At 46.5% G+C, this 25,254-nt stretch overlaps 10 protein-coding genes across 10 annotated transcripts; 5 read left to right on the forward strand and 5 right to left on the reverse strand.

Annotated features, from left to right (window-relative positions):
* Positions 1-301: 301 nt before the first annotated feature.
* On the forward strand, positions 302-3,192 carry N7483_003278 (uncharacterized protein; the record flags this gene model as incomplete). Its single annotated transcript, XM_057086715.1, is given in 3 exon segments — positions 302-910; positions 990-1,295; positions 1,306-3,192. 3 exon segments carry the CDS (start codon positions 302-304, stop codon positions 3,190-3,192), a joined length of 2,802 nt encoding a protein of 933 aa, XP_056946544.1.
* Positions 3,193-3,625: 433 nt separating this feature from the next.
* Positions 3,626-4,168, forward strand: N7483_003279 (uncharacterized protein; the record flags this gene model as incomplete). The annotated part of the gene is made up of 1 exon (XM_057086716.1): positions 3,626-4,168. One exon carries the CDS (start codon positions 3,626-3,628, stop codon positions 4,166-4,168), a length of 543 nt encoding a protein of 180 aa, XP_056946545.1.
* A 314-nt stretch (positions 4,169-4,482) lies between these two features.
* Positions 4,483-6,362, forward strand: N7483_003280 (uncharacterized protein; the record flags this gene model as incomplete). Its single annotated transcript, XM_057086717.1, has 2 exons — positions 4,483-4,648; positions 5,500-6,362. 2 exons carry the CDS (start codon positions 4,483-4,485, stop codon positions 6,360-6,362), a joined length of 1,029 nt encoding a protein of 342 aa, XP_056946546.1.
* A 758-nt stretch (positions 6,363-7,120) lies between these two features.
* On the reverse strand, positions 7,121-9,742 carry N7483_003281 (M1 family metallopeptidase; the record flags this gene model as incomplete). Its single annotated transcript, XM_057086718.1, has 7 exons — positions 7,121-7,379; positions 7,441-8,314; positions 8,423-8,861; positions 8,922-9,089; positions 9,156-9,351; positions 9,432-9,557; positions 9,630-9,742. The coding sequence occupies 7 exons, from the start codon at positions 9,740-9,742 to the stop codon at positions 7,121-7,123; spliced, it is 2,175 nt and encodes a 724-aa protein (XP_056946547.1).
* Positions 9,743-10,575: 833 nt separating this feature from the next.
* Positions 10,576-11,079, reverse strand: N7483_003282 (uncharacterized protein; the record flags this gene model as incomplete). Its single annotated transcript, XM_057086719.1, has 2 exons — positions 10,576-10,897; positions 10,952-11,079. 2 exons carry the CDS (start codon positions 11,077-11,079, stop codon positions 10,576-10,578), a joined length of 450 nt encoding a protein of 149 aa, XP_056946548.1.
* Positions 11,080-11,705: 626 nt separating this feature from the next.
* On the reverse strand, positions 11,706-13,683 carry N7483_003283 (alpha/beta-hydrolase; the record flags this gene model as incomplete). The annotated part of the gene is made up of 4 exons (XM_057086720.1): positions 11,706-12,365; positions 12,424-13,079; positions 13,134-13,369; positions 13,445-13,683. The coding sequence occupies 4 exons, from the start codon at positions 13,681-13,683 to the stop codon at positions 11,706-11,708; spliced, it is 1,791 nt and encodes a 596-aa protein (XP_056946549.1).
* A 466-nt stretch (positions 13,684-14,149) lies between these two features.
* N7483_003284 (sugar porter family MFS transporter) lies at positions 14,150-15,917 on the forward strand (the record flags this gene model as incomplete). The annotated part of the gene is made up of 5 exons (XM_057086721.1): positions 14,150-14,267; positions 14,320-14,589; positions 14,651-15,106; positions 15,168-15,773; positions 15,826-15,917. The coding sequence occupies 5 exons, from the start codon at positions 14,150-14,152 to the stop codon at positions 15,915-15,917; spliced, it is 1,542 nt and encodes a 513-aa protein (XP_056946550.1).
* An 82-nt stretch (positions 15,918-15,999) lies between these two features.
* On the reverse strand, positions 16,000-17,433 carry N7483_003285 (uncharacterized protein; the record flags this gene model as incomplete). The annotated part of the gene is made up of 6 exons (XM_057086722.1): positions 16,000-16,040; positions 16,118-16,709; positions 16,771-16,806; positions 16,873-17,017; positions 17,073-17,155; positions 17,218-17,433. 6 exons carry the CDS (start codon positions 17,431-17,433, stop codon positions 16,000-16,002), a joined length of 1,113 nt encoding a protein of 370 aa, XP_056946551.1.
* Positions 17,434-18,548: 1,115 nt separating this feature from the next.
* N7483_003286 (uncharacterized protein) lies at positions 18,549-21,764 on the forward strand (the record flags this gene model as incomplete). The annotated part of the gene is made up of 10 exons (XM_057086723.1): positions 18,549-18,993; positions 19,058-19,095; positions 19,151-19,364; positions 19,444-19,560; positions 19,620-19,682; positions 19,738-19,908; positions 19,967-19,991; positions 20,045-20,095; positions 20,183-20,617; positions 20,774-21,764. The coding sequence occupies 10 exons, from the start codon at positions 18,549-18,551 to the stop codon at positions 21,762-21,764; spliced, it is 2,550 nt and encodes an 849-aa protein (XP_056946552.1).
* Positions 21,765-23,114: 1,350 nt separating this feature from the next.
* Positions 23,115-25,088, reverse strand: N7483_003287 (uncharacterized protein; the record flags this gene model as incomplete). Its single annotated transcript, XM_057086724.1, has 5 exons — positions 23,115-23,620; positions 23,703-24,378; positions 24,663-24,906; positions 24,966-25,001; positions 25,066-25,088. The coding sequence occupies 5 exons, from the start codon at positions 25,086-25,088 to the stop codon at positions 23,115-23,117; spliced, it is 1,485 nt and encodes a 494-aa protein (XP_056946553.1).
* Positions 25,089-25,254: the final 166 nt, after the last annotated feature.

Below are 25,254 nucleotides of genomic sequence, written 5' to 3' on the forward strand. Positions count from 1 at the left end.
ACCACTCTTCGCCTTACGACAAAAGTCCGTAGTCCATCCCCACTCAGACACGGAAGCGAGCTTACGCGTTCCAAGCGGAGAACAAACTAGGTTGCTAACAGGACTGGCTCGGACGCCAGAGCATCCACTCTAGGGCTCGATGGTGGATGGAGCTAACCAGTCCTGGGATCCATTCAATCCATTCAGGGCAAATCCGATCAAAGTCCAGGTCCCTTTAAGCCTTTAAAGGTGCCAGACCCGCCTCTTATCATTATGCCTGAGAATTTTGAAAATTGCTTCGAGCAATTCTCGGTTTCAACAGATGCCCGACCTTTTCCACGGGAATTCCGGGATGACCAACCCGAACGACGTCACAATTGATATCCCGCTACAGAGTCACCCAAGTCACGCGAGCCACGGACAACAAAGCGGGGAGAAATGGGGATCTAGCAGCGCGATCTCCCCTAATGAAGAAAATGAGGATGGTTCCGCCATCAAGGAGGGCATAGGTCGTCGTCGCACCACATTCGAAACTAATGAAAAGGATTCGGATTCTCCCCTCGACGGTACGATCAACCGAATCGGTCGCTTCTACCAGGCTTTTTACAACTTCTCGATCATTACTCGCTACGCCATTTACGTGGTTCCTATCGGTCTTCTGATTGCGATTCCTATCATCGTGGGTGCGACCGCGGCACCGAATGCTGAGATTGGTGGCGTACATATCTATTGGTTTTTCACTTGGATTGAGGTGCTTTGGGTTAGCTTGTGGGGGTGCAAAGTCTTTGCGCAATTCTTCCCCTATGTCTTCCAATCTCTCTGCGGTGTTGTCAGTTCTGGCACCCGCAAATATGCACTCATTTTGCGGGCCTTGGAAACGCCCCTCACCTTGGTACTTTGGAATGTCATTGCGCTTGTAACTTTCTTGCCGGTATGTTTACAAGATCTTCCCAGCTTTGAGAATAGCTGTTGAAAAAAAAGGATGGGAAAAACTAATCAAAAGGATATAGATCATGCGATTTGGAGCTGGAAATAGTAGCGATGTCTCTAGCTGGGAAAGTAGCATTAAGAACATCCTTTTTGGTCTTCTTATTTGCAGTCTGATCTATATGGTTGAAAAGGCTGTGGTCCAACTTATTTCCATCAGCTATCACCGAAAGCAGTTCGATGCGAAGATCAAGGAGTCGAAACGCAATGTTCACTTGGTCAGTGTGTTGTTTGATGCTTCGCGCAAAATCTTCCCAATGTACTGCCCCGAGTTTCGCGAGGAAGACAATATGATTTTCGACTCCCTATTGAACCAGGCGACCACCAAGGTTACAAAAGGGGCGCAGCAACATCATGCCGCTGCGGATGGTTCAGAATGTCGGTCGACAGGTCGGACAGAATGTTGGCCGTATTGGTGATAAGGTGACATCTGCCTTTGGTAATGTCGCTGCAGAACTTACTGGCAAACAAGTTTTTAACCCCAATGCTACACACTCTATCGTGATCCAGGCTCTTGAGCGTAAGCGCTGTGCCGCCGCGATGGCTCGCCGTATCTGGCTCTCATTTGTTGTTGAGGGCCGTGATGCGTTATACATGGAGGATATTACCGAGGTTCTTGGCCCTGATTATCAGGTTGAGGCCGAGGAATGCTTCAATGCCATCGACAAGGACGGTAATGGAGACATTAGCTTGGATGAGATGATTCTCACTATCACTGAGTTTGGTCGTATCCGCAAGGCTCTGAACCATAGCATGCACGACGTTGACCAGGCAATTCGTGTCCTGGATGGTCTCTTGATGTGTATTGCCGGCGTTCTTGGAGTTTTGGTTTTTATCTCATTTGTGACTAGTGGTTTACATACTATTATCACTACCGGTGCATCTGCCCTACTCTCTGTCAGTTTTGCATTCTCGACCACGGCAGCTGAGGTGCTGGGTTCCTGCGTGTTCTTATTCGTGAAGCACCCCTTTGATATTGGCGATCGCGTGGAGGTTAGCGATAAACCTTATATCGTCGAGCGGATTTCATTGCTCTACTCTGTGTTCCGCAACGTGAACGACCACCGCATGACTCAGGTACCTAATAACATTCTGAACAGCCTTTGGGTCGACAACTTCACTCGCTCCAATTCTATGCATGAGCAGCTCAAGGTAGCTGTCGCTTTTGATACCACATTTGCTGAAGTTGAGGCTCTGCGCGAAGAAATGGAACTCTTCGTTCGTGATAAGGAAAATTCTCGAGACTTCCACTCTGATATCAATATTGAGATTGTCGGTGTTGGTGATGAGGTGGACAAGCTTCAAATTCGGGTTGATATTCGTCACAAGTCTAACTGGTCCAACGAAGTTGTCCGTGCTACTCGACGTTCCAAGTTCATGTGCGCTTTGGTTCTTGCGCTGCGCAAGCTCAAGATCAGATCCCCTGGAGAGAAACGTGAGGAAGAGGAGAAGGATGATGATGACAAGTCCGACAAGGGTGCAGCTGAGACCGAACCCGGTGTTGGCGTTGTTCCAACAACCACCGCCGCTGCTGTTGTTGCGGCTGATGCTCTGAAGTCTCAGGAAACTCTTACCTCCAATACCGCCGCGGCTTCTGGATTTGACAGAGGTCAACAATCCTCCGGCACCCTGCACAAGCGTGAGAAGGCACAAGACAGCGAAGCTGCTATGGCTAACAAGCTCAACTCTCGGGCTTCTGCGCTTGAAATTCCTGGCGAAGATGGTCTCCACCGCACAAAAAGTAACAGCACTAGCATCTCCGGCAAGAGCTATCTGGGAGTCGGTGATGGTGGCTCAAAGATCTCTCGTGGTCTCTCCACTGGTCACCGCAAGGCAGGTACTTCTATCCACGATGTGGAAGACAACGCGTTCAACAATGAGCTTCGACGTCTCTCCTCGGTTCGTAGCGGTATTAGTCCCATCTCTGATACCCCGATGATGGGAGCCGCTGCTAGTGGAGCCTACCAACCTACATCCCCGTTCTCCCTCCCCACCATCATGACTCAGGACTCTGGCACCTACAATGTGTCTCATTACCAAAATCAAAGCCAGGAAAATTATCAGACTCAGGAGACCTCCTACGAACAGACTGGAGGTCGTAGCTTGAGTACCGAGTTCAATCAGTCCTTCCTGTCTCACCCGACAGAAACCCACTCCTCTACTACTCGATCTTTCTCCCACGCCTCAACAAAGGAGAAATCATCAAATGAGGAGCATAATTCATGATCATCGTAGATGATTTGCACAGTGTAAAAATTACTGCATATACATATTGTCCATTTAATTCTTCAATGCATTCAAATGTCGTTGATCTGTTTATACTGTTTATCATATTCAATTTATCAGACCAATCCTTGAAAGCCTTGCACCTGTGGGCCACTAGACTATCGCTCCATTAATTTTTCGTTGTGAGACAAAAAGCCTACTACAAGACCTTTCGAACCAAACATTCAACCTTTCAAGTTATACCCAACCAACCCAGACATACAGTTCTTGGGTTAACGGGCATGGTAAAGGTCCCAATCACCCATGCCATAATATCACGTGCTCAGCATAGTTAATTTGTACCCCTTGCACATCCCTTTCTAAGTTTGACTCCGAGTTCAAAAATTGGCGCTAACCTGGTCTTGACTTCTCTTCAATATCCAAAAATCCTATCATGCCGGTCGACTTGGCTTCAACCTCCCCTTGCTATACTCCTTCCTTTGAGCTGAAAGCGTATCATGAAGATGAGGATCATCTCACCCAGGGAAAGCCAGAGCCTAGCATTCGCTCACAGACATTCATATACCATCTCTCAGGCGAGAAATGGTGGATTAAGGTAACTTTTAGGGGTGATTTTCCCTATAGCAGAAGCAGACGAAAACGTGAGCGACGTCAAGAATACCAAGAGTTCATTAAATTAATTGACTATCGATCGCTTCCCTTGCTGAAGGACACCGTGACCGAGGTGCTGTTAGATGAAGAGGCTAAAACTAAAACCACTTTACATACGCCCGATGTACAAACCGGAGCTGAAGATATGACAATGTCACAATTCATCGGTCAACTAAGTCTTTCAATCCGAGAAGACCCGTTGAGAGTCATTTATCCGCCTGTTTCTCAATTCCCCTCATTTCCTGCAATCCGGACTTCGGAACTTGTGATTGAGGAAGAAATCACTGACGGTGTTTTCCGTGTCTGCCACAAGGCCGAGCTATAATCTATACTGAAAGTTATCAATCGCCCTTTGTATCAGCCTCGTGATACAGAAGTGATAGAAAGAGAGCTCGAAAATCTTCAGGAATTCAAAGGTACGCCAGGAATCGTGCAGGCTGCTGGAATATCAGTGTCTGCAAACCCGTATGTGACCTCCAAATCATGTGTACCCATCAATGCCAGTGGGTCATCAGTGGCATCTTGCTGGAATATCACAGCAGTGGTTCTTTGCAGCACATACTCGATGGGCAATGTATGAAAGCTTTTCCTTGGGAGCGATGGCCCGTCCAGATTGGCATTGCCTTACATCATTTTCACATGGCGAAGAAGACTCACATGGATCTGAAACCTTCAAACGTGGTGGTCAACGGAGACGGCGACGCGATCTTGATCGATGTCAGCGCCATTGGTGGAATCACACATGAGTGGCGAGCACCGGAATTCAGGGACGAAATTGATACACTAGACCTCTCACCCCAAGTGCGTGAGTTGAATGACACATGGGCCTATGGAAAACTCATTCTACTACTCGCCTCAAGCGCTGGAGATGGTCTTTTTGTGTCTACCTTGAAATATATTGCAAATCATCTCACCGAACATGATCATCAGACTAGGTGTGCTATACCTGATGCAATTTGTTGCTTGAAATGTGTTCAGCTAGTTGACAAATGATATTGGTGCCATATCTTTGCACAGAATCGGTGTATGTCATGTACAAATATCTACCTAGATAGGTACTACGTAGTCTCCTGACGTGTAGAGAAATTACAGTCGATAGCGAAACAGCTTCCACCCTTTCCTGCAAATATTTCATTGTTGGACCGCAATAAGTTGAGGACCGTTGACCACCTGGGCAGCTGGGTAGGATGTACGGTATATTACCCTGTAAGATTGAATTCACTGCTAAATATTGAGCGGTGAAACGTTAGGAATGTTTTTAGCTAGTGCACCTACAATTTACCTCCAGGGCTTGGACCAACTTGATTATCAGGGGACTGAACTTGAGCCTATAATACTTTCGGACGAATGTCATTTTGCCTGTCCTAGTATGTTCACATGTGGAGGCTGCCAGCATCACTCGTCTATCGTTAAATAGTAACGAAAAAAACCAGAATCAACTATCCATCGATTCCTGTTTCCGCAGACCATTGAGAACGGTCATGTCTACACCAACCATGAGTTCAGAAGATACAGAGAGTCCTATTTGGTCTTTCAAAGAAATCATGCTACATAGCGAACACAAAACAGCAGCGATAAGTGTGATTTGCAAGGGCAAATGTTTCTGTTCAATTAGTTTCTGTTCAATTATCGCCAAAAAACTTAACTTCAGTGCAGTGCCGGAGCTCCTTGAAAAATATACGAGGTTGATGGAAGATGTCTGTGATGAAGATGAGTTTGATGTCTCTGAGGAAGCAGAGCAAGATCTTCAAGATTGGGCTATGGAGCCCTTCCTTGAGATATTCGAGAAACTCAAACTTCTAAGTCACTGGCAAGACCGTGTGACACTTCAGGACTACCTTACCCCTGAAACTTATCGGTATCAAATATATGGCCAAGAGGGGAGGATTCAGCCTGTCTTAGACTATGCGGTCCCTGGTGAACAGATGTCAGATGGAATCGCGATCAGCCAGGAAAAACTATCTCCAAAATGGCTTTCACTTTACCCAGAAGACATAGAAATCGAACACCCAAGCGTTGATGAGGCAATTTCTCGATTCCCAAGAAAGGTTTCTGTTAAAGGAACTTTTTATCACTTCAAGCCAATCTACACGGGAAATCAGTTAGCGGCTTTACGAGAAATCGACATCTACAGGAGAGTAGAAGAAGTCTTTTCTGAAGAAGAGATCAGAGTTCCATTCTTGCATGATGTTGTTCGAGACAAAGATAACCCAGTGGTAATTGGGTTTCTTCTTTCGTGGATTGAATGTGGAAATGAGAACTTGGAATGCATTCTAAACTCCGAGTCGGAAACGCTGTCCCTCCCAAGAGAACAGTGGTGGAGGCAGATATCTCATACAATCAAAAGATTACATGAGGCTGGTATCGTTTGGGGTGATGCCAAAGCGGCCAATATTTTGATCGATAGTAGGAGCAATGATGCTTGGATCATCGATTATGGAGGTGGTTTTACAAATGGCTGGGTTAAAGAATCACAAATAGAGACGGTTGATGGGACCTGGCAGCTCTTTCAAAAATAAAAGAGCTTTTACACCCTGAAAGAAACCTGGAAAAGCGAGGTCTTGAAGAGAACGATGATGTCTATGAGACGAAGAAATTACGCGCAGAGGATACATCAGAGTTTTCATCAGAGTAGCCTATTGGTTCAAAGATTCGAATTTGCTTTTGATTCTCTACCTAAAATGTATCAATAAATCACTTGAGAACATATTGAATGTTTCGGTATCTATTGCATGTTGGACCGTCACCTTCCAAAGTGACGTTTCAGTTCAATTTCCCCGTTTCCCTTTTTTCTTCTTCTTTTCGAATGCTAGGAAAGGGGACTTTACCAGGCAACGAAAGTATGAAACCCGAAAATAAAGGAGGCAAAAGTGGCCAAAGTCTTGTGTCTCAAACAGTGAAGGAGTGGCGTTTGAGCCATTGAGCAATATCACCAGAGTCGCGCTTGACCCACCGATTTCGAATCCGCAAAATCTCCATTGCTTGATTCACATACTGGTCATACCTGCGCGTGTCTCTCTCAGAGAAAAACTTGTGCGCCATAGAGACATGGTAATCTGTGGAAAACCCATCGAGTAGAGCTTGGATTATCAGATGGAGCCTCTTGGGGTTTTTGCTGACGATATCCTCCCAATATTGATTTGCCCAATCCCATATTTCCCAGGATCAATCAGCACTGTGAGACAAGCACCAAAGAGTAAGAAGAAGCTAGACTATGTTAGAGATTTTATTGTGAAATAGAATAGTTTCCATATGCATATGCGCTTACATCTTGATCTTAAACGAGGGAAGCGAAGGCAGAATTCAAAGTTCGCTGACGTCCAGGTTGAGCGGCTATGCAGTCAAGATAACCACGAATTATGGATTTCTCTTCTTCTGACGAGGCCTTGTCATAAAGATGTTTCAGGTAAGCATGGTATGAATCGACCCCATTCCCCAGAATAAGAACATATGTGGCGTTTCGAAGAGCAGGATGAAGTGCCTCTGAATTCCCACGGCAATACGATTTGAACATTGATTTTGCCTTGGAGATAACACTGCAGACAATGAATAAAGTTAGCTAATACCGAGAAAACGTTTTTTTTTTTCAAAACTCACCTCTGATTGCCAGACATCACAGCAGTTTCGTAAATCAACTGCTTGAGGTTCTGGGTGTCTCCGTCATCATCAGGCTTAATTTCGAACCCTATTTCCCGCAGCTTCAAATCAACTATATGGCAAGAGAGCTTCATCAAACCGGCTTGTATCGCGTCGTCCTTAAAGCGAAGAGCAAAGCGAAGAGCAAAGCGAAGGTCTCTCAAAACGATTATGATGCGGTGCCAGACAAGATACTCTGGCTCTTCTCTCATTTCAAGCAAAAGGTCCAGAAGAGCTGTAGTATCCTGCTGCCCAGAAATGGAAAGTGCAGAAGCATCTGCCAGAATTCCAATGCGGTCCTCCACGCTCAGAAGTCCTTCTTTAGCAGCTAGTCCGAAAGTTTGAAGGCGCTTCATTGAATATGCAGTCCTGTAAAACCCAACATGGTCCACATTTATCTTGAAGAAACCGGGGTCATCGATTGTAAAGGACATATGTCTAGTCAAAAAATCATGACTCTGAATGCCAGATTTAGTTTTGACTATGACAGAGATAGGGTAGATCTCAGGGGACTCGGAGTCTTTGGTTTCAGTCTGACTCTCATCAGAAAGGTATCGCCTTTGGGTGAGCTTGATCAAAAGATGACCCGCTTCGGCAACCTCTTCAACGAAGATAACGAGAAACCCAACCCGACGCGTCCAAGTAGACATGTTCTTCGAAATATCGACTTTGCTAACCTCATGCAGTGCATCCCAAAGATCATTTGTGGAAGCGTTAGCAAAGCGATGTCGTTGTAGGTAGAGTCGGACACCACTCAGAAAAACATCCTCCCCCAGAGCCGTTGAGATCATCCTCAAGATGTAGGACCCTTTGTTGTACGAAATATCATCAAAAGCTTGGTCCGTTCACATCATGGATTGAGTTTCAACTGGGTGACTTGATCGCAGAGCATCCATCTCCAAGGCAGACTGAAGAGTGAATGCAACATGGTCCCGCCAGATACACCACTCGGGGAAGAAATGGTGAGTTGCAAACCAAGACATCCAGTTTGCAAATCCCTCCTTCAGCCATAGGCTATCCCAAGATCGTATTGTCACCAAATTTCCAAACCATTGATGTGCGACCTCATGGAGTGTGATCTCAGCGATTTTTCTCTTGCCCGTGACCTCTGTATCAACCAATAAATCCGATGAACGATAAACGATTAGGCCCCAGTTCTCCATTGCTTTTATCTCAAAATTTGGTATTGCGACAAGGTCTAGCTTCGGTAGTGGATAATCACAGCTGAATGTCTTCTCGAAAAACCGAAGACCCTTAGCGGCAATATCAAGCGCAAATTCCCCTTGTGATGCTAACCCCAGTGGCGCATAAAGCTTGATAGGGACCCGGGTATTCTCTCTACTTTGAATAGAGTCGAACCTGCCTATGGCGATGGCAACCAACTAATGTTTGGTCAGTGTAAGAGGGTGAAGATAATGAAAGTGATTCGCTGAGATACTCACGTAAGTGGACATAAGTGGAGTTTTTTTGAAAGTTGTCTGGACTTTGCCATTAGGAAGCAACGTCTTCTTCTCTAATGGCATATTGGAAAGGCAAGCAAGGCCAGAAGGAACAACAACCTCCATGGTAAATGATGCTTTCTCAATGGGTTCATCGAAGCAAGGAAAAACCTAAGAACATTTTGACAAATTTATCAGTAATCACAACCAAAGTGTGGATATTGTGTTTTCTCTTACTCGACGGCAATAGCTCGGCTCCATATGCGTCACAAGGAGTTTGTGCTGAACATCTTCGGAGTCTTTGTATTCGGTGCTGTAGAAACCAGCCACGTCTTTGCTGATAGTGCCGTTGAAATCAATATGCACAATGAACTCCTTCCCCGAGATAGCTCGACCAAGCTTCAGGGTCAGAATTTGTTTAGATATGTCTAGCCTAATATCATTTGCCTATATGAGTATCATGACATATAAGTTGTGGATCCGATACTCAAACTTGACTGTAACAGGACTCACCTCCATTTGATTTTCTTCGAGTCCGACGGGCGCAGGCTGGAGATATTGTCATGCAAGACTTTTTTCTTGATGCGAAGATCAACGCTGTTTAGTTGAAGCCATTGGACCTCTGAAAAGGCTCGTAGTCTATGGTCGGTTCACATGTTAGTGATCAGCAGGGTAACTTGAATGAAGCGACGACGAGGTGTGAACATTTACCTAATATCCATTGAGCCAGTGAAAGTTTTGGCATCGATGTTTGGCTCTAGTTGGATGGTGTAGTCAATAGGAACTGCTTCGTTAGATAGTATCTCGCGCTGGGAGGAAGCCATTCTGTCGTCGCGAACGTTTGGAGTCTTTGCACGATTCAAGTGAGAGAGGGAGGATAGTCCAACCAACGGAGAGTAACAGGATAACCAAGCAGTCAATACGGCACGTGAGAGTTCAAGTTTGAGATCATCGGAGAAATACTAGTATTTGGGATGGAAATTGAAGTATTCAATGTTGGGTGCAGACGCTCTGCTGAGGCCTTGGTCTGCATTGTATAATTCATGGTGCTATATGGAGTATGTGTGGTTATAAGCGGTCAACTTTCTCCACCCAAAGAGCGAGATGAGGATATCTGCGTGATTATATGGAGCATTTCCAACTACAGAAGACTGTCTCAATCAAGAGTGCCCGGGCCTGTTGGATGTATGGATGTTACGTGCAGGGTTCGATCCGTTTCTTGGGATACGGTTTGCGAGATGTGACACGGCTCGAGAAGACGGGCGGGAACCTTGGAAGGAGGTAGTATTGTTTCAACGGTGGTAGATTGACTGGGAAAGGATCCAAGGGATGGCTTCGGTAGGGAAAACGTAAGGATTAGGCAACATCGCAGCAAATCGCAGAGTTGTAACCCATTTGGAGACGTAGCTTATGTGAGAACTGACTTAGAAATCCATGTAAAGTCATCAAATTATTCAAAACAGTTTAGTTACCAGCCCGCTTCGCCAGCTAAAAGTACAAATGTATTTCACAGTGTTCATCATGTGTCTTGGGAGACCAGTTGATAAGCTCTGTTCTCCACCAGGGAGCCAAAAATAGAGCCGTATGCATTCAAAGTAGTCAGAATGTGAGTGAAGAAAAAACGATAGTCATTTAAAATAGAAATTTCCTTGCCAGACTAAGCCCGTTCTGAATCATGGCGCCGTCCATCCTCAGGAGAGTCCCAGGTCGATAATTGGTACGATGGGTTTTGGTGTTGGAACCCATGAATCGATTCCGCTGAACTTAGGGGCGAGGCATTCGGTAGAGCTGCAAGTCTGCTCTGGTCCACAGAGCTGGAATCGTATGGCCTATAGTCTCGTCGATTGTTGACCTTAGGGACCTCGTCGTCCCAATCTTCTTGTTCGGTCCACTGCGCATCCGCTAGGTTTTCTTGTTTGTCCTTCTTGTAACGTCGGTAATAGAGAACACCCAAGGTGATGAAGGCGCAAATGAGGAGCCTGAGAAAGAGTCAGTATCCATCGCATCGCATCATTGGAATCGTATTCACTGACACTCCTCCTATCGCGGCTGGTACACCGATCGTGAGCGCATCGCTGGTGGGTTTATCGTCGCGTTTCAATAGAGTCGCATCGCCCTTAAGGACGCTCTTTAGCGATGGAAAAGCCGATAGGGATGGCATTTTGTTGAACGCGCTGTCTGTAACTCGTTTGGGGGCGGGCGGGTATCTAGAAAGGGAGTAGGAGGGACAGCACGGAGCCAGAAAAGAGTGGTTGGGCTCAGTAGAGTAGAGAATTAAGACCGCTGATATTAAATGTGCATAGTTCTTCTTCCCTTGATCCTTCTAGCGCGTGATAAATTCCTGGATCGAGATAGAAATTAGAAAGGAGGTTGTTGTCTGATCCGAAACACTAGGACGGGTTCCTGTGGTCCTGCGCCTTTCCAAGGTCGGTTCATTTCCGATGAGTAAGCGGAGAATCCCTTGCCCTGAAAATGAACCATCCATGTTCATGATATTGGGCTTGAAAGAATATACAATGGATGGCAAGAATTGATGGGAAGTTTACAGCTCAAGAGCTTTGTATTATCATGAGGAGAAGGAGAAAGAGTGGAGATGACCCATTATTGATTGGATCTCCGACCGCCTGGCACTAGTCACTTGAGGCTTCACCGGCAATACATTTGTCATTCGATAGTACATCACAGAGGGCCCAATGCGTCAATCCTGTTGAGTGTGGGAGCTCAGATCAACTTGAATATTCGCTACTTGAAATTCCAAGCTTCAAGGTACAAGATTAAAGATTAAAACTAATGCTCAACCCTAATCAGTTCTCCCATCACTTGACTTGCAACATGTCGATATCTGCTCAGAAGATCGAATCTCTTTTGCCTTGCACACCACTCAGGATCCAATTTTATGTTCACTATCGATGTCGTTCTGTCCGCATTGTAGTTTGTTGCCGACTCATTCTGTGTCGTATCCAGTGGAGCAGCGATGAATCTAATCCAGTCGTCTTGCATACGGCGAACCAAGACTCTGTTCTTCACAACTTCTGCGGGCAATGATTCATCCACGGCATTTAATGCTTCTTCAAAACAGTCGTATATGTATATCAGGTCGACGCAGTGGTGAGGTTGTTGGAAGTTTAACCCAGGGAATGGATTGCCAAAATTCACTCGATATGATTGTACTAGCGTGGGACGTGCCGTGGGGTCTGACGCTTGTCTTTTCTTCGAGTGACCGAATTGCATCAGTTCCTCCCGGGCAAGTTGAACAGGATAGCCAAATTGGAAGTCGGACAAGAAGTGGAACAATTGTTTCTGTATATCGGCCGTTGACATGTTTTGGTGTAGACCGTAGACCTGATAAAACTCATCCAGAAACTCCACAGGGCTTTTATTTGCTAGTTTCTCTTCGATTTGATTGAATGTTGTAATGCGAGACACAGAATCAAAATGCATTCGACCCTATTTGTATTTTAGCATATATGACTACATAGCTCTTCATACTGAAGCTGCGACTTACCTCAAGATCTGTGTCTCCAATAAGAACAGAGATGACCTCAGAATCATTTATTGGAGCATCTGTTACAGGTTCTTCGTTTCCATCCAGGCGTATATCCCAGCGACCATTCGACTTTTCCAAAATAGTGAGACCATCCACAACGAGCGGACTAATCAACCAGTTCAGTTCATGAAACGTCTTGACAAGGTCTTCGGCGGGTACGTCAGTCATGAACTTGAGACGAGCGCTCGAATCTGAGTCAGGCGCTCCAATTTTATCACAAAATATAGCCCATCGCTCATTTGCGACTTTCATTGACACAGGCCCGACAACCCCAAGAGCACCAGATTGGGCAATCGCGCGTTGAGCGAGAGGCTCTCGTTTCCCAAAGACCGACTCGAGTATAAGAGCATGTGAAGAGCTTCCACCCGCAGATTGACCACCAACAGTGATTTGATTACTGTTTCCACCAAAAGCGGCAATATTACGCTTTACCCATCGAAGTGCGACGCGTTGGTCAGCTAGGCCGAAATTGCATCCCTTAAGTTGGCCGTCAGGTTGCACTTGGATGAGTTCTGATGCAGCTCCGAAGCCAAATATACCCAGTCGATAGTTGATTGTCGCAGCCAGAATTGGTGTTCCCACCTCGACAGATCGCTTGACCAATCTTGCAGGATCTATTCATCTATTGTCAATGATTGCGAATCTCTCTCAGCGGGGAAGTCGCCTACCCCACATGGGATCAGTCCCTGCTCCAAAGCTGTAAGCCCCTCCATGAAGATAGGCATAGACTGGCAGCTTTGCCAGTTTGGGATCGATACCGACCGCATCAAGTGCAGACGCACTCGGTCTGGTAATAAACAGATTCAAGCAGTCAAATTCCGACTCTGCGACATCATCCGGGAAGTCCAGATGCGACTGGAAATATTCGCTGTTGTTCGGCTCTTGTTCCTGTGGACAACGTGGACTTGGATATTATTATTTTCATCAGTCCTCTGTCATGACTAGAACCTCAAGGTTGATGACTTCAAGTTTTGCTTACCCGTTCTTAGTAGCGTAGAGGATATCGTCAGGTACTCGGTCCCGAAGCGAAGAATGTTGCCATCTTGCTGGAACAATTCCGTAGGGAATCCCCCGAAATTCCTCGATTCCATTTATCAACGATGCTTTGCCGATTATACGCTGTTCATAGGATGGATTGGTATGTGTAGGAAGAACAACTTCCACCGGAACATCGCCGATATCGGTCGCTGAAGATTGCAAATTGTGTGAAACGGTCATGGTTGGACTCAATAGCCTGGGTGTATGAATCGATATGAGTCTTACTTTCCATACAATTCCAGAAACATTCGATGTACTTGGATTCTAGAACATATGAAGAAGTCAAGAGTGGTTGAGCACTAAGCCTAAACTGAGGAATAATAAACACTCCACTGCATAAGCCAATCAATACCTTTCAACCCACTTCAGCGTGGTTAAATTACGTGTATAATCACGTGGATTACGTGGATGTATGGAGATTTCAACATTCTAGATCACATTAGGAGAACTCCGGCCCCGCTACCCCAACTTCTTCATTCCCGTCAACCCGGGGGAAACTTTCAATGCTCATTTATCAAGGTTCACCCCCGCGCGATCCGAGGGTCTAGTCTAAGGAGGTGATGCATATAGGAAAAGAGTCATGATCCTACCAAGTTCTTGAGATTGATGCTCCTTTTTTTCGGTCGCTTGCGCTTCGCCGCGAAAGATGACAGCCCAAATGTCAGTTGCGACCAGTGCTCGCGCTGAATGGCGGGCAATTGCGATTTGTCTGTTTATCACAATCGCTGCTTTTCAGTTTGGGTTTGATTCTTCATATTATTCAGGTCGGTGAAATAATTTTTCCTCTCAGTCAAACATGTAACTCACATATGTTAGGTATCCTTGTCATGGAGCCGTTCCTCCAAGACTATGGCAATTTTGATGATGCTACAGGAGCCTATGCCATCAGCTCCAGTATCGAATCTCTCACCACGAGCATTATCAACATTGGCGAATTCATTGGGGCGGTTTCGTCGTTCATGGTAGATGATAAAATCGGTCGTCGTGGCGGACTATTCGTGTCCAGTACTTGTGTGTTGATAGGCGTGATCTTCCAAGTTTCTGCACCTAAGATTTCTTTGCTGATTGTTGGGCGTTTATTCCTGGGTAAGTCAATCGCGATCATTGGTTGTTCTGCGGCCAGATATACTAACATCCTCATCCTAAGGCTACGCTGTTGGATTGATCTCCTGCCTGGTCCCTCTATATGTCGCAGACTGCTCTCCAGCTCGATTTCGCGGTGCATTGGTCTCACTCTATCAATTCAATGTCGGACTAGGACTACTTCTTGGAATACTGGTCGATGAGGCAACCAAAGATCGCACTGACAGTGGCGCCTACCGCATTCCAATGGCCGTTCAACTCGTGTTTCCAATAATTACAATTCCTGGTCTTCTCTCCTTTGCGCCTGAATCACCCCGATGGTTATTGGGCAAAGGGAAAATTGAGAAAGCCCGAATCGCCCTTCGAAAGTTACATGGTTATCGCCCAGATTTTATCGAAAGTGAAATCCGCGAGATAATGCAACTCATAGAAGAAGAGCGTATGTCTGTCGGCTCTTGGAAAGATCTTTTAACTTGGAATATTGATGGCCGCAAGGCCTACCTGGGGATGGCACTTCAGGGTAAGAAATGACCATTATATCAACCGATTGATTTTTTTCACAGCTCATGCTTTTATTATAGCCTGGCAACAAGCCTCTGGTATCAACTTTATCACCAGCTATGGTGTTTTGTTCTTCGAAGCGATTGGGATAACGAATTCCTTTCTCATTCAGATGGGATTGTATCTGACCCCAATGCCAGCCGTCTGGCTCAATCAATACTGCGTGGAGCGATTTGGTCGTCGTCCAATGCTAATTCTGTCAACGTGTGCAGTCGCTGCAGTGCTGCTCATTGTTGGTGGTGCCGGCTCAGCACCAGACAAGACTAAAGCACTGGACCAAGCAATTGTTGCAATGGTCTATATCTTCATGGTTGTCTTTAACCTTGCCTTGGGGCCAGCTGTCTGGGTGGTCACGTCTGAGATATCCACTGGTCCTAATCGCAGCAGGCTTATGGCTACATCAAGTGGGACAAGTTGGTTCTGTAGCTGGCTGGTAACATTTACTTTCCCCTACCTTTTTGGTGACGGTGGAGCCGCCTTGAACGCCAAAATTGGGTTTATATACGGTGGCTTGATGGTTGCGGCTGCTGTATGGATATTTTTCTTTTTGCCAGAAACATCTGGTCGAACCTTGGAAGAAATCCATGAGATATTCCAGCGTGGTGTATCCGCTCGCGAATTTAAAGGTGAGTCTTTAGTTCAGGCCATTCTGTGATATGAGCTAATTTGTCTTCCAAGGGTACCAACATTCAGAATTTACGGAGCCAACTTCGCCGGACGAAAAGGACATGGCCCATATTACGGAACTAAACAGCGTTCAGGAGGCTTAGAGCAAACACATCCAATACCCATGTATAATGATTCTCAAAGAACTAAGTTTCTTACGTGTTAATTCACTCCTTCCTCAAGCCATTATAGAATTGCTGTCGCATTAGCATGCGAACCAACACCACCTAATTAAAAAAAAGTTAGCATCACAGGGAAACCACAAATGGATCATTAAGATCAAAGTTGGAGTCTGAATACATACCTGGCATGTTAGCCGGGGCACTCGTCAGGAAAAAGGTCCATTTGCCTAATTCCCTACATCTCACAGCCAGGGTCTCCAGATCCCACATCTCCCCAATAGGACAGCCCCAAAGGGCCAGAAGACTCATATGTAAGAAATCACCTTCAGGAACAGGCCAAGCCTCGAACGTAGGTGAATCACCCATGACACCTGCGAAATAGCTGTCATGCAACCACTCGCGCATATCAGCGTCTCGCGATACGCCTGCAAATCCCAGATCACCATGAGAGCGGGTCGCCGCGGTGTACCGATCCTCGGGGCTGAGTTCACCATAGCGCTGTATAAAACCAGACCGAATAAGGAGAAAATCTCCGACTCGGATGTCACCACCCTGGGACTCGGGGCGGAGATCTAGACCCTGTAATTTTCCGCATGCTTGAAGCTCTGATAAGGTAATTGCGTGAGTAGTGTAGGGATCATAGGACTTGTTATGAGTTTGGGCGTAGTGGCGGTAATCTAGGAGGACGCCGCGTCCTGCAACACCGTGGACGGCCCAATGGTGGATGCTGCATTTATGATTCGCAGCCTCGCCTATGATGTCCTTGCTTGTCGCCTGTCAAATGCCATTAGAATCGGCTCCATGGAATAAACATTTGAAGCTAGTTAGTACTTACGCCGTTGTAAAAGCTCTTGGTGGGAATGTGTGCAAACTATGATTTCTCAGTAACTTGAAGACAATTTTTCTTGCGATACTTGTATAGCTGTAATGTACTCACATGCCTGAATCCATCCCATTGGGTTCCACTCTGTGTATTGAGGGCGTAGGTGTCATCGAATACGACATCCTTCGTGAGAGTCTTGATGTTATGAATGAAGGTTTCGCGTTCAAATGCAGGCTTTTTCGGGACGTCGAGGGGAAGACTGGAGTAATTTTTTTTAGAAAGGTAGCATAGATTCCAGGCATGATCTCACGTACTCCAAGCGAATTAGTTCACCTGTTCTGATCTCCGCCGCAGAAGCCTTCACTCTTTCTGGTGTGAGAAGATTCAATCGACCCAGCTGCAACTATCTGTCAGAGAATGCAAAATCATGATTGAGAAATTACAGATAGCTCGGTATACCTGATCATCACTTCCCCAGACCCAAGCTGCACCCTCCGGCGCATTGGGCAATTTAGGAAGCTGTTTCAATGTGGGAAACTGGTTACAAGTAGGATCCCAGGGTAAATGATCCGGAATTTGTGATCTGGAGGCCATTTTGGAGTTTCCACGAAGTTGATTCTCGATGAGGTGGTTTGAAATGGAGGATCCTCTTGCAGCAGGGGTTCGCGGGGCCATGATCAATGCTGAAATATAAGGAAACACATAATTGTTATAAATCAGACCATTCTCTTCAAATACGTTCTGGAGGAACCAAGGATCCGGTGGATCTAAAATGAGGGGTATAGTTCACATCAAAATAGTACCGAGGATATTCATTATCAATTACCGGCTTCTAAGTTCATTCAAGTTAAGTGTACCAGTAATAATTTGTTCAAGTTCCCAGGTTCGTTCAAAATGCCCGCCCATACTCATTGTCACGCAGGGTGGTGAGAGATGGAATCGTCGCTGATAACCTTGGAAGCAGAAGCATCCATCTGCTTTATCTACTCTGATCTCTTTCTATTTCCAGATGTCCCACTTTTCTCCATGAATCTCATCTCGAGGGCCGAAGCGGGGAACCTTCTCCGCATTTACTCCCGAGGTTGACAATGACGTTCTCTCATCCAGATACACATCAAAAGGAACTTTAAAGTCTTATTTCAATGATCGCCACTTTCATGCCAGTTTTCAGGATCAAGCTCGTTGATTTTTACCATACCCCTGCCCAGGTGTTCACGCCTGCAGTGTCTTGGATTAGTCATTTGTGAGCCTTGAGGCCTACCAGCTGGAGGCATTCCTCCAGAGGTCGATATACATTTATTCCTACGCCCTATGCAGATGAAACCCTTGCATGACTAAGAGCTGTGACAGTGGAGGCTCTGTAGTAGGGAAAATGGAGTTATTCCAGGTTGCCAGTGTCCTGCGTGGAGAATAATCCCCCACTGGCAGTCATTATCCCCAGATTTTAAGATCGATGGATGCTGTATGATGTATATTTGGGTGTAGGAGTGAAAGTCACTACTGAAAGCCCTAGAATATACTCTCTCCTGACATCTGAACGCTCGATTTATCCAGCATTCTTAGACCGAGCATGAAGAAGAGACATCCTTCGTACTGCGCACCTCAAATAGATTTGAAGTGGAGACACCTGCAGCAGCACTGCACTATCAGCGCAGCTGAATAATTAGCGCCATGGTGGAGACAATGGTCAAAGCTCCTCCCATAAATAATCACAATACTGAGTACACAGCATTCACACTTCAATTTTGTTCTTCACAAATCCCGCTTATCTCCTGATAGTTCAAGAAATCATGGGAGGGTTACGGGCTCTTTGCTGTAGCAAAGCGGATCGAGAGAATGACGACCAACATAACCCTCCAACCCCATCGGCCCAACCACGGCCCGATATGAAAATAGCAAAGACACCGGCAAACATCAAAAGCGAGTCGAGTTTGACGAAATTGGCGCAGGAAAAATCAGGCCCTCGTAATCTATGGAAAGAGGCATACGAGGAATTGAGCCCTGAGCTCACAAAGTACATATCTGGATTTTCTATTTCAGCAACAGACGCCATTCACGACGTGATCAAAGAAACAACGGCTAGGTACGAGCAGTGGAAGAAGGGTGGCCTCCGAATTCCTCGAAAAGATGGAGATGAGATCAATGTTCGTGATTCGGCGGAGAAGATTATCAACGCGGCGATGAAAGCCAATGATTTGATCTCGAAATTTGTGTCATTAGATCCGACAGGACATGGTGAGCTCTGGATTGAGTGCTCTAGTAGCAGTATTTGAAGATTGTCTGCTAAGAAATGATATAGCATCCTCTGCATGGACTGTTATTTCATTTGGAATGAGTGTAATCCTCCTCTGAATGACTGTTATTTATGAATCTTCATACTGATGATTCATAGATTGTCCAAAACACCTTAGATCGCCGGAACGCTATCTTCGCTGCATCCGAGTATCTTGCTGAGACCCTCGCCTTCTATGCATTGATTGATGCAAACTATCGAAACCAGGATGTCGAAAGTGATCAGAACCTTGACCAAGCCCTGCTTCGGGTCTATTCGGCCATTCTTGCTTTCACAGCGGAGGTGAAGAAAGCACAGAATGAGAGTGCAGGAGGTAAGCTAAAATTTTCATTCTTCACTTCTATCTAGACCTTCTTGAATATTCCATGGATCCCTGGCTGATTGTTTCCAAGTCCGTCCCCTTAAAGCTGTTTTTGCACTTACTGAGCAGCCACTGGGACAATTAAAAGACGCCATCGCCGCGCAGAGTGAGCTCGCACAGAAATGGGCTTACTTAGCTGCTAACCTCGGTCAGTCTATAATCAATATTTCATGGTGTTTCTATGAAAAAAGGACTAATGGAATACAGGTGACCGGAAGGTTGCTGCAGCTCATCTCGCACAAATCAAAAGCGTCGAGTCTAAAGTCTTGAGTAATGACTTTCTGAATTCATTGAAAGGGAGTCTATTACTGATAACCATGATTAGCTGCAGAAGAAGAAAGACAGCTTGACTGGATGTCGAGAGCTGCCTACTCTAGTCGTCAGAGGGACTTGCAGAAGAAGCGAACTGACGGTACGGGTAATTGGTTCCTAGATTCAGAAGAGGACACTGATTGGAAATCCAATTCTGGGGGGCTATTATGGCTACCGGGAATTTGTGAGTGAAGCTTACTCTGCTTAATATTAACGATTACATTGTTAACTGTCTATAATAGCGGGTTGTGGCAAGTCTGTCCTTTGGTATAGCAATATTTGTTCTACTTGAAGCAAATATCATTACTAACTTTTAATAGCTCCACGGTGATTCAGAACATTGAGCATGATTGTGAATCCGATGATTCAAAGTATGTCGCTTACTGGTACTTCGATTTCAGCGACGAAAAATCATAGAGTGTGGATGCAATGATGAGGTCGTTGATCCGTCAGTTAAGTCGCTCACCACTGTTGCCGTCAATGATCAAGATCTGGGAGGATCATCATCTACGAGGAAGCGAACCTAATTCCCAGGCCGTGTCTAATCTCTTAGATAACGTGATATCTAACACTTCTGGTCATGTTTACCTGGTATTAGATGCATTGGACGAGTGCCCAGAGAACGCCAAATCTAAGGAGAGAATGACACTTTTGAATCTTCTTACAGGCCTAGTTGAGAGACACAAGAACAAACTTCACATTCTCGCTACAAGCCGACCAGAGCAGGATATCAAGCAGGAGCTACAGGCATTCTCTACAATCGATCTAGAAGTCTACCTAGATAGCGATGTCAGATCTTTTGTTGAAACATCACTCAAGCAGGATCCATTGAAGAGGTTGAGTCAAGATCTGAAAGATCTAATCAGAGAGAAGTTGCTGAGTTCTAAGGAACGGTATGATTATCCCATATTGATTTCTCCAAATTTTTATATGGTGAAAGGTTACTAATAGTGTGTAACGGTCTATCAGGCGTTTTCGTTGGGCTGAGCTACAGATTGCAGAGATTGAAAAAATTGCTACACGGAGAAGGATATTAAGGAAGTCCTTAGCTCAATCCCGCAAACGCTAGAGGCAACATATCGCAAGATCCTTGACGGCTTCACACCTAGAAATGTGCCTCTAGCCCGCAAAATTCTTCTTCTTATCTGCATTTCCCCAATAGTCCTTGACCTGAAGACTATTGCCGCTGCTGTTGGCCTTGGATTCCCCGAAGCTGTCCTCAAAATCTGCACTACTGCGCTAGTCAGTGAGGTAGATGGAAAACTCCGATTCGCCCACTTCTCCGTCCAAGAGTTTCTTATTGTTTCAGAGAAAGACAGCCAGCACCATGAATGCCAGTTTTCTATAACTGACGGTCACTATTCACTCGCAACGAGTACTATAGACTGTCTTCTTGATCACACAACCGTCTTGACAAGGCTAGAGCCGATGCAACAGCCTTTTTTCAAGTACGCGGCGACTTACTGGGATACCCATATGACTGCCTCAATGGACGCCGATCGAGCGCCAGACTTCCAGGCTAAGATGCATCGTCTATTCACTGAACCCAATGTGTACTTCAACTGGGCGCGCGTGGTTGACAACGAATGCCCGCTCTGGAATGATTCGAGAGAAAACCGAATCCAAGATTGCGAGCAGCCAATTCAATTCGCCTCAAGGATGGGATTTTTCCAAACCGTGGAGTATTTGTTGAATCAGGGCACTCATCCTGATGTCACTGGCTTGAGAGCGGAGCATGGCTATGCACTTCGACTCGCGTCATATGCGGGCCATGAGAATATAGTGGCGTTACTACTAGATCGAGGCGCTGACATTAACGCCTTGGGAGGGTATTGGGAAACTACTGCACTCCAACAGGCCACGTTGAAAGGCCATGAAAATATTATACGATTGCTGCTTGAACAAGGCGCTGATTCCAGCAACAACTTGGGACTATACGGTACTGCTCTCCAAATTGCATCGTATCAGGGTTATAACAAGATAGTGGAAATGCTGCTATATCACAACGCGGATGTCAATGCCATAGGGGGGCTCCTTTAATAGCGCACTTCAAACTGCATCATCTGAAGGTCACGAAAAGATTGTTCAAATACTGCTAGATCACAACGCAGATGTCAATGCCACAGGGGGGGCAACTTGATAGTGCACTTACAGCTGCCTCGTTTAGAGGCCACGAAAAGATCGTGCAAATACTGCTTGATCATAATGCAGATGTGGGTGCTGCAGGAAGAATAGCTGGCTGTGCACTTCAAGCAGCATCGATGGCGGGCCAATGCAGGGTTGTAGAAATTCTGCTTGATCGAGGTGCTGATATCTATTCCCGAGCGGGAAAATATGGTAGTGCACTTCATGTTGCGTCGTTCCAAGGTCATAAAAGGGTTATACACATTTTGCTTGATCATGGCATGGACGTTAATTTCAAAGCCGAGGATGGTGGAAGTGCTCTCCAATATGCTTCAGACAATGGTAATAACGAGATAGTACAAATGCTACTAGAGCGAGGCGCGAAGCTGGACGCACAGTAGGGATTCAATCTCTACAAGGGCCCCATCAGAACTGATGGCTACTACTTCCAAGGCCTGAGTTCTTAAGTTGTATGGCAGAAATGTGACATTCAAGCTCATGATCCAACAGGAAATCTTAGAGCCATTCATTCCTGGATGCCAGTGCCTATCATCACATCTGAAATTCCGAGTCGCTGATACTAACGTGGGACTTGAAGGAGACTCGCTAGGCCCGGTAGTGGTTGAGTTTGAGCATTTGGTGCATTAGATGGATGCTGCCACGGGTACCACACTTACTCATCTACGTTTTCAACTGCAACACAAGGACGAGGGTAGAATGTTTCTCATTTTCTACTAAGCACTTCATCATAGAGAATTACAATGGAAAGGTAGATTTATCGGCCATACGGCCCTCTTGTTCTTTTTGATTTCATGGAGATATCTCCGGGATTCGATGATAGTACATGGGTGACAGTGCATGTAGACCTCCATGCATGTAGTCACTTCTCAAAAGTGGGTTTGCAATGGGGCATGGCACCCATAAGGAAGGGTATCAGGAAAGACGCTTTAGAGGGTATGCTGGATCGAATTAAAAAAAAAAAAAAAAAAAAAAAAAAAGAAAAAGAAAAAAAAAGGCAAAACCAGACGAGGAAGAAGCCTCCCAAGGGTATGAAAATGAACACCCAGACTGCCCGTTGCAAAACAAAAAAAAACATCGTATTGCCGTCCCAGGATGCCTTCCATGGTTCATCCCATTGCGCCGAAGAAAAAGGAAAGGTTCGAGCATAAAGATTCGTATCGTTCATAGGCCTTACCAAGCTGAGAAGTCAAGACGAGACACAAGCTTGGTAGGTTAAAAGTTGGGGAAATTGGGCAAACTTCCAATTTAGCCCAATGAAGGGACACCGGTGGACTGGGAGGTGGGACGGCCACCACCACGGCCGCCATAGCCACGGCCGCGGCCACCATACGGACCACGACCACGTCCATATCCTCGACCACGTCCGTAGCCTCGGCCTCGGCCACGGTAGCCATCGACACTACCCTGTCCAAAGGTCTCAATGTTCCGCTTTTCCTCTTCGCCGCGCCATTCACGACCACCAACGCGGTGAACTGAGTTCTCTTCACGATCACGAGCTTCGCTGGAGATGTTGTCAAAGAAGGAATTGGTTCGGTTGTAAGGAGTTGTTCCACTGGTCGAGGTGGTGCCATTGGCAGCAGTCTCGCCGTAAGCTTCAATTTCAGCACTAGCCTGGGATTCGGCTTCAGCAGCAGGGGTTCCAGTGGCGATGGCTTCCTTTACCAAGTCTTGCTTGTTGAATTTAGCATTCGCAGTCTCAAAGTCATAGTCAGACTCAGGGACCTCAATCTTCTTGTGCGGGTGACGAATGCCTCCACGACCGCCGCGAGGGTGCTGATGACCACCGCGGGGGGGCACGAGGAGCATCAAATGGCCGCATCTCATTCATCTTACGAGCAAGTCCATCGGCGACAGAATCGCCTTGGCCGGGTTTCTTTAGAGGGCCTGGCTGGGGGAGCTTGGCCATCGCGGCAGCGACAGCAGCGGTGGCCGCAGCTGTAGCATCCGTAATAGCACTACTTCCTTGTGCAGCATGAGGGGCAGCAGACTTGGGAACTGCCATCGGAATGGCAGGCACAACACGGCCATTCTTCTGTGGAATTGCGGTTGGACCGGTGAGACCATGGACAGCCTCAGCTACGGAAGGCTTGGACTCCACTGGGGGAGTGGGGGCATTCTGTGCAGCGGGGGTAGCAGGCTTGCTTGGAACTTTGTCCCCGACGGGTAGTTCGGAGGTTGCCTTAGCAGGAGGGGGCACACCGGGAGGACCTGGGCGCTGCTGAGGAGGTAGCTGCTGTCCCGGAGGACCCATAGGCATATTGGGAGGGAACTGACCCGGTCCTTGGGGAAACCCGTGACCAGGGGGGAGGATACCAGCCAGGAGGAGGAGCACCATAAGGAGCAAATCCAGGACCCGGCGGGAACTGTGGAGGACCAAAGCGCTGACCGTACGGGGGGTAAGGACCACCCTGGAATGGAGGCTGTTGGGGGTAACCGGAGGGGGCTTGTTGAGCGCCCTGTGGTTGTTGGGGAGGAGGGCCTTGAGGAAGACCAGGAGCAGGTCCTTGTTCTTGGCCAGGCACAGGACCCGGTCGGGACATATTCTATTTTGCTTCCAGTCAGCAAATGCAACATGGCATAGAGCGAATCATTGTAGTCAAGACAAAAGAAGAAACATCGATCAATCAGAAGGAAGGCAACGGAAAAATCTACACGGTTTTGCGCATTCAGAACAGGTCTGTGTTTACATCCGAAAAATATTTCATCATGTGATCGAGTGACCGACGGGGCCGTCAAGGTCAATGTGCTTCTTGGAGTCGTCAAGAACAAACAATTCAAAAGCGTATCACTTACTCCTAGGATGGCGGGGTCATCAGGAACCCGAGGGGGTTCAGGCTGTGTAACCTCCTTCTTTTCTTCTTCTGCGACACTGATGTCCTTCACATCACTACCCCGGAAGACGATGTACTCGTAGACAGTGTTGGAGGGGGGAACATCTGTTCCATCGCCGCGACGACCTTCGGTGCCATGGGACATGACATTCTCCAAGGCGATTGTGGATGCCTCTGGGTTGATTTCATGCAAGGTGCCAACATAACTAGCAAGCAATTAGCCAGGCACAATCATAAACAGAACCAGTACACAGTTGAGTCTTACCGAATGTCACTCTTAGAGATCAGGTTGAAACGCTGACTGCCAGGTGTTAACTCCAGCTCAGCCGCACAAACCCAGGACCCAGGAGGTGCAGATGACTGACCCTATTAAGTGGTTCATATCCATCTTGATGGGTTGCGCGACAAACGCGCAATTGGTGAGCGAACAGGGGGAAAAGAGGAGAAAAAGGAAATGAAATGATGGGAAAATAAATGGAGAGAGAGTAGAAAGGGAGGTAGGATGAGAAGAGAAAGGAAGAAGAAAGAAGGAGGAAGCAAACTCTGTTGGGGGT

Source organism: Penicillium malachiteum, assembly GCF_028827825.1.
Source record: "Penicillium malachiteum strain IBT 17515 chromosome Unknown utg000002l:1.0-8849297.0:1.0-8852440.0, whole genome shotgun sequence".
In the NCBI taxonomy this organism is placed as follows: domain Eukaryota; kingdom Fungi; phylum Ascomycota; class Eurotiomycetes; order Eurotiales; family Aspergillaceae; genus Penicillium; species Penicillium malachiteum.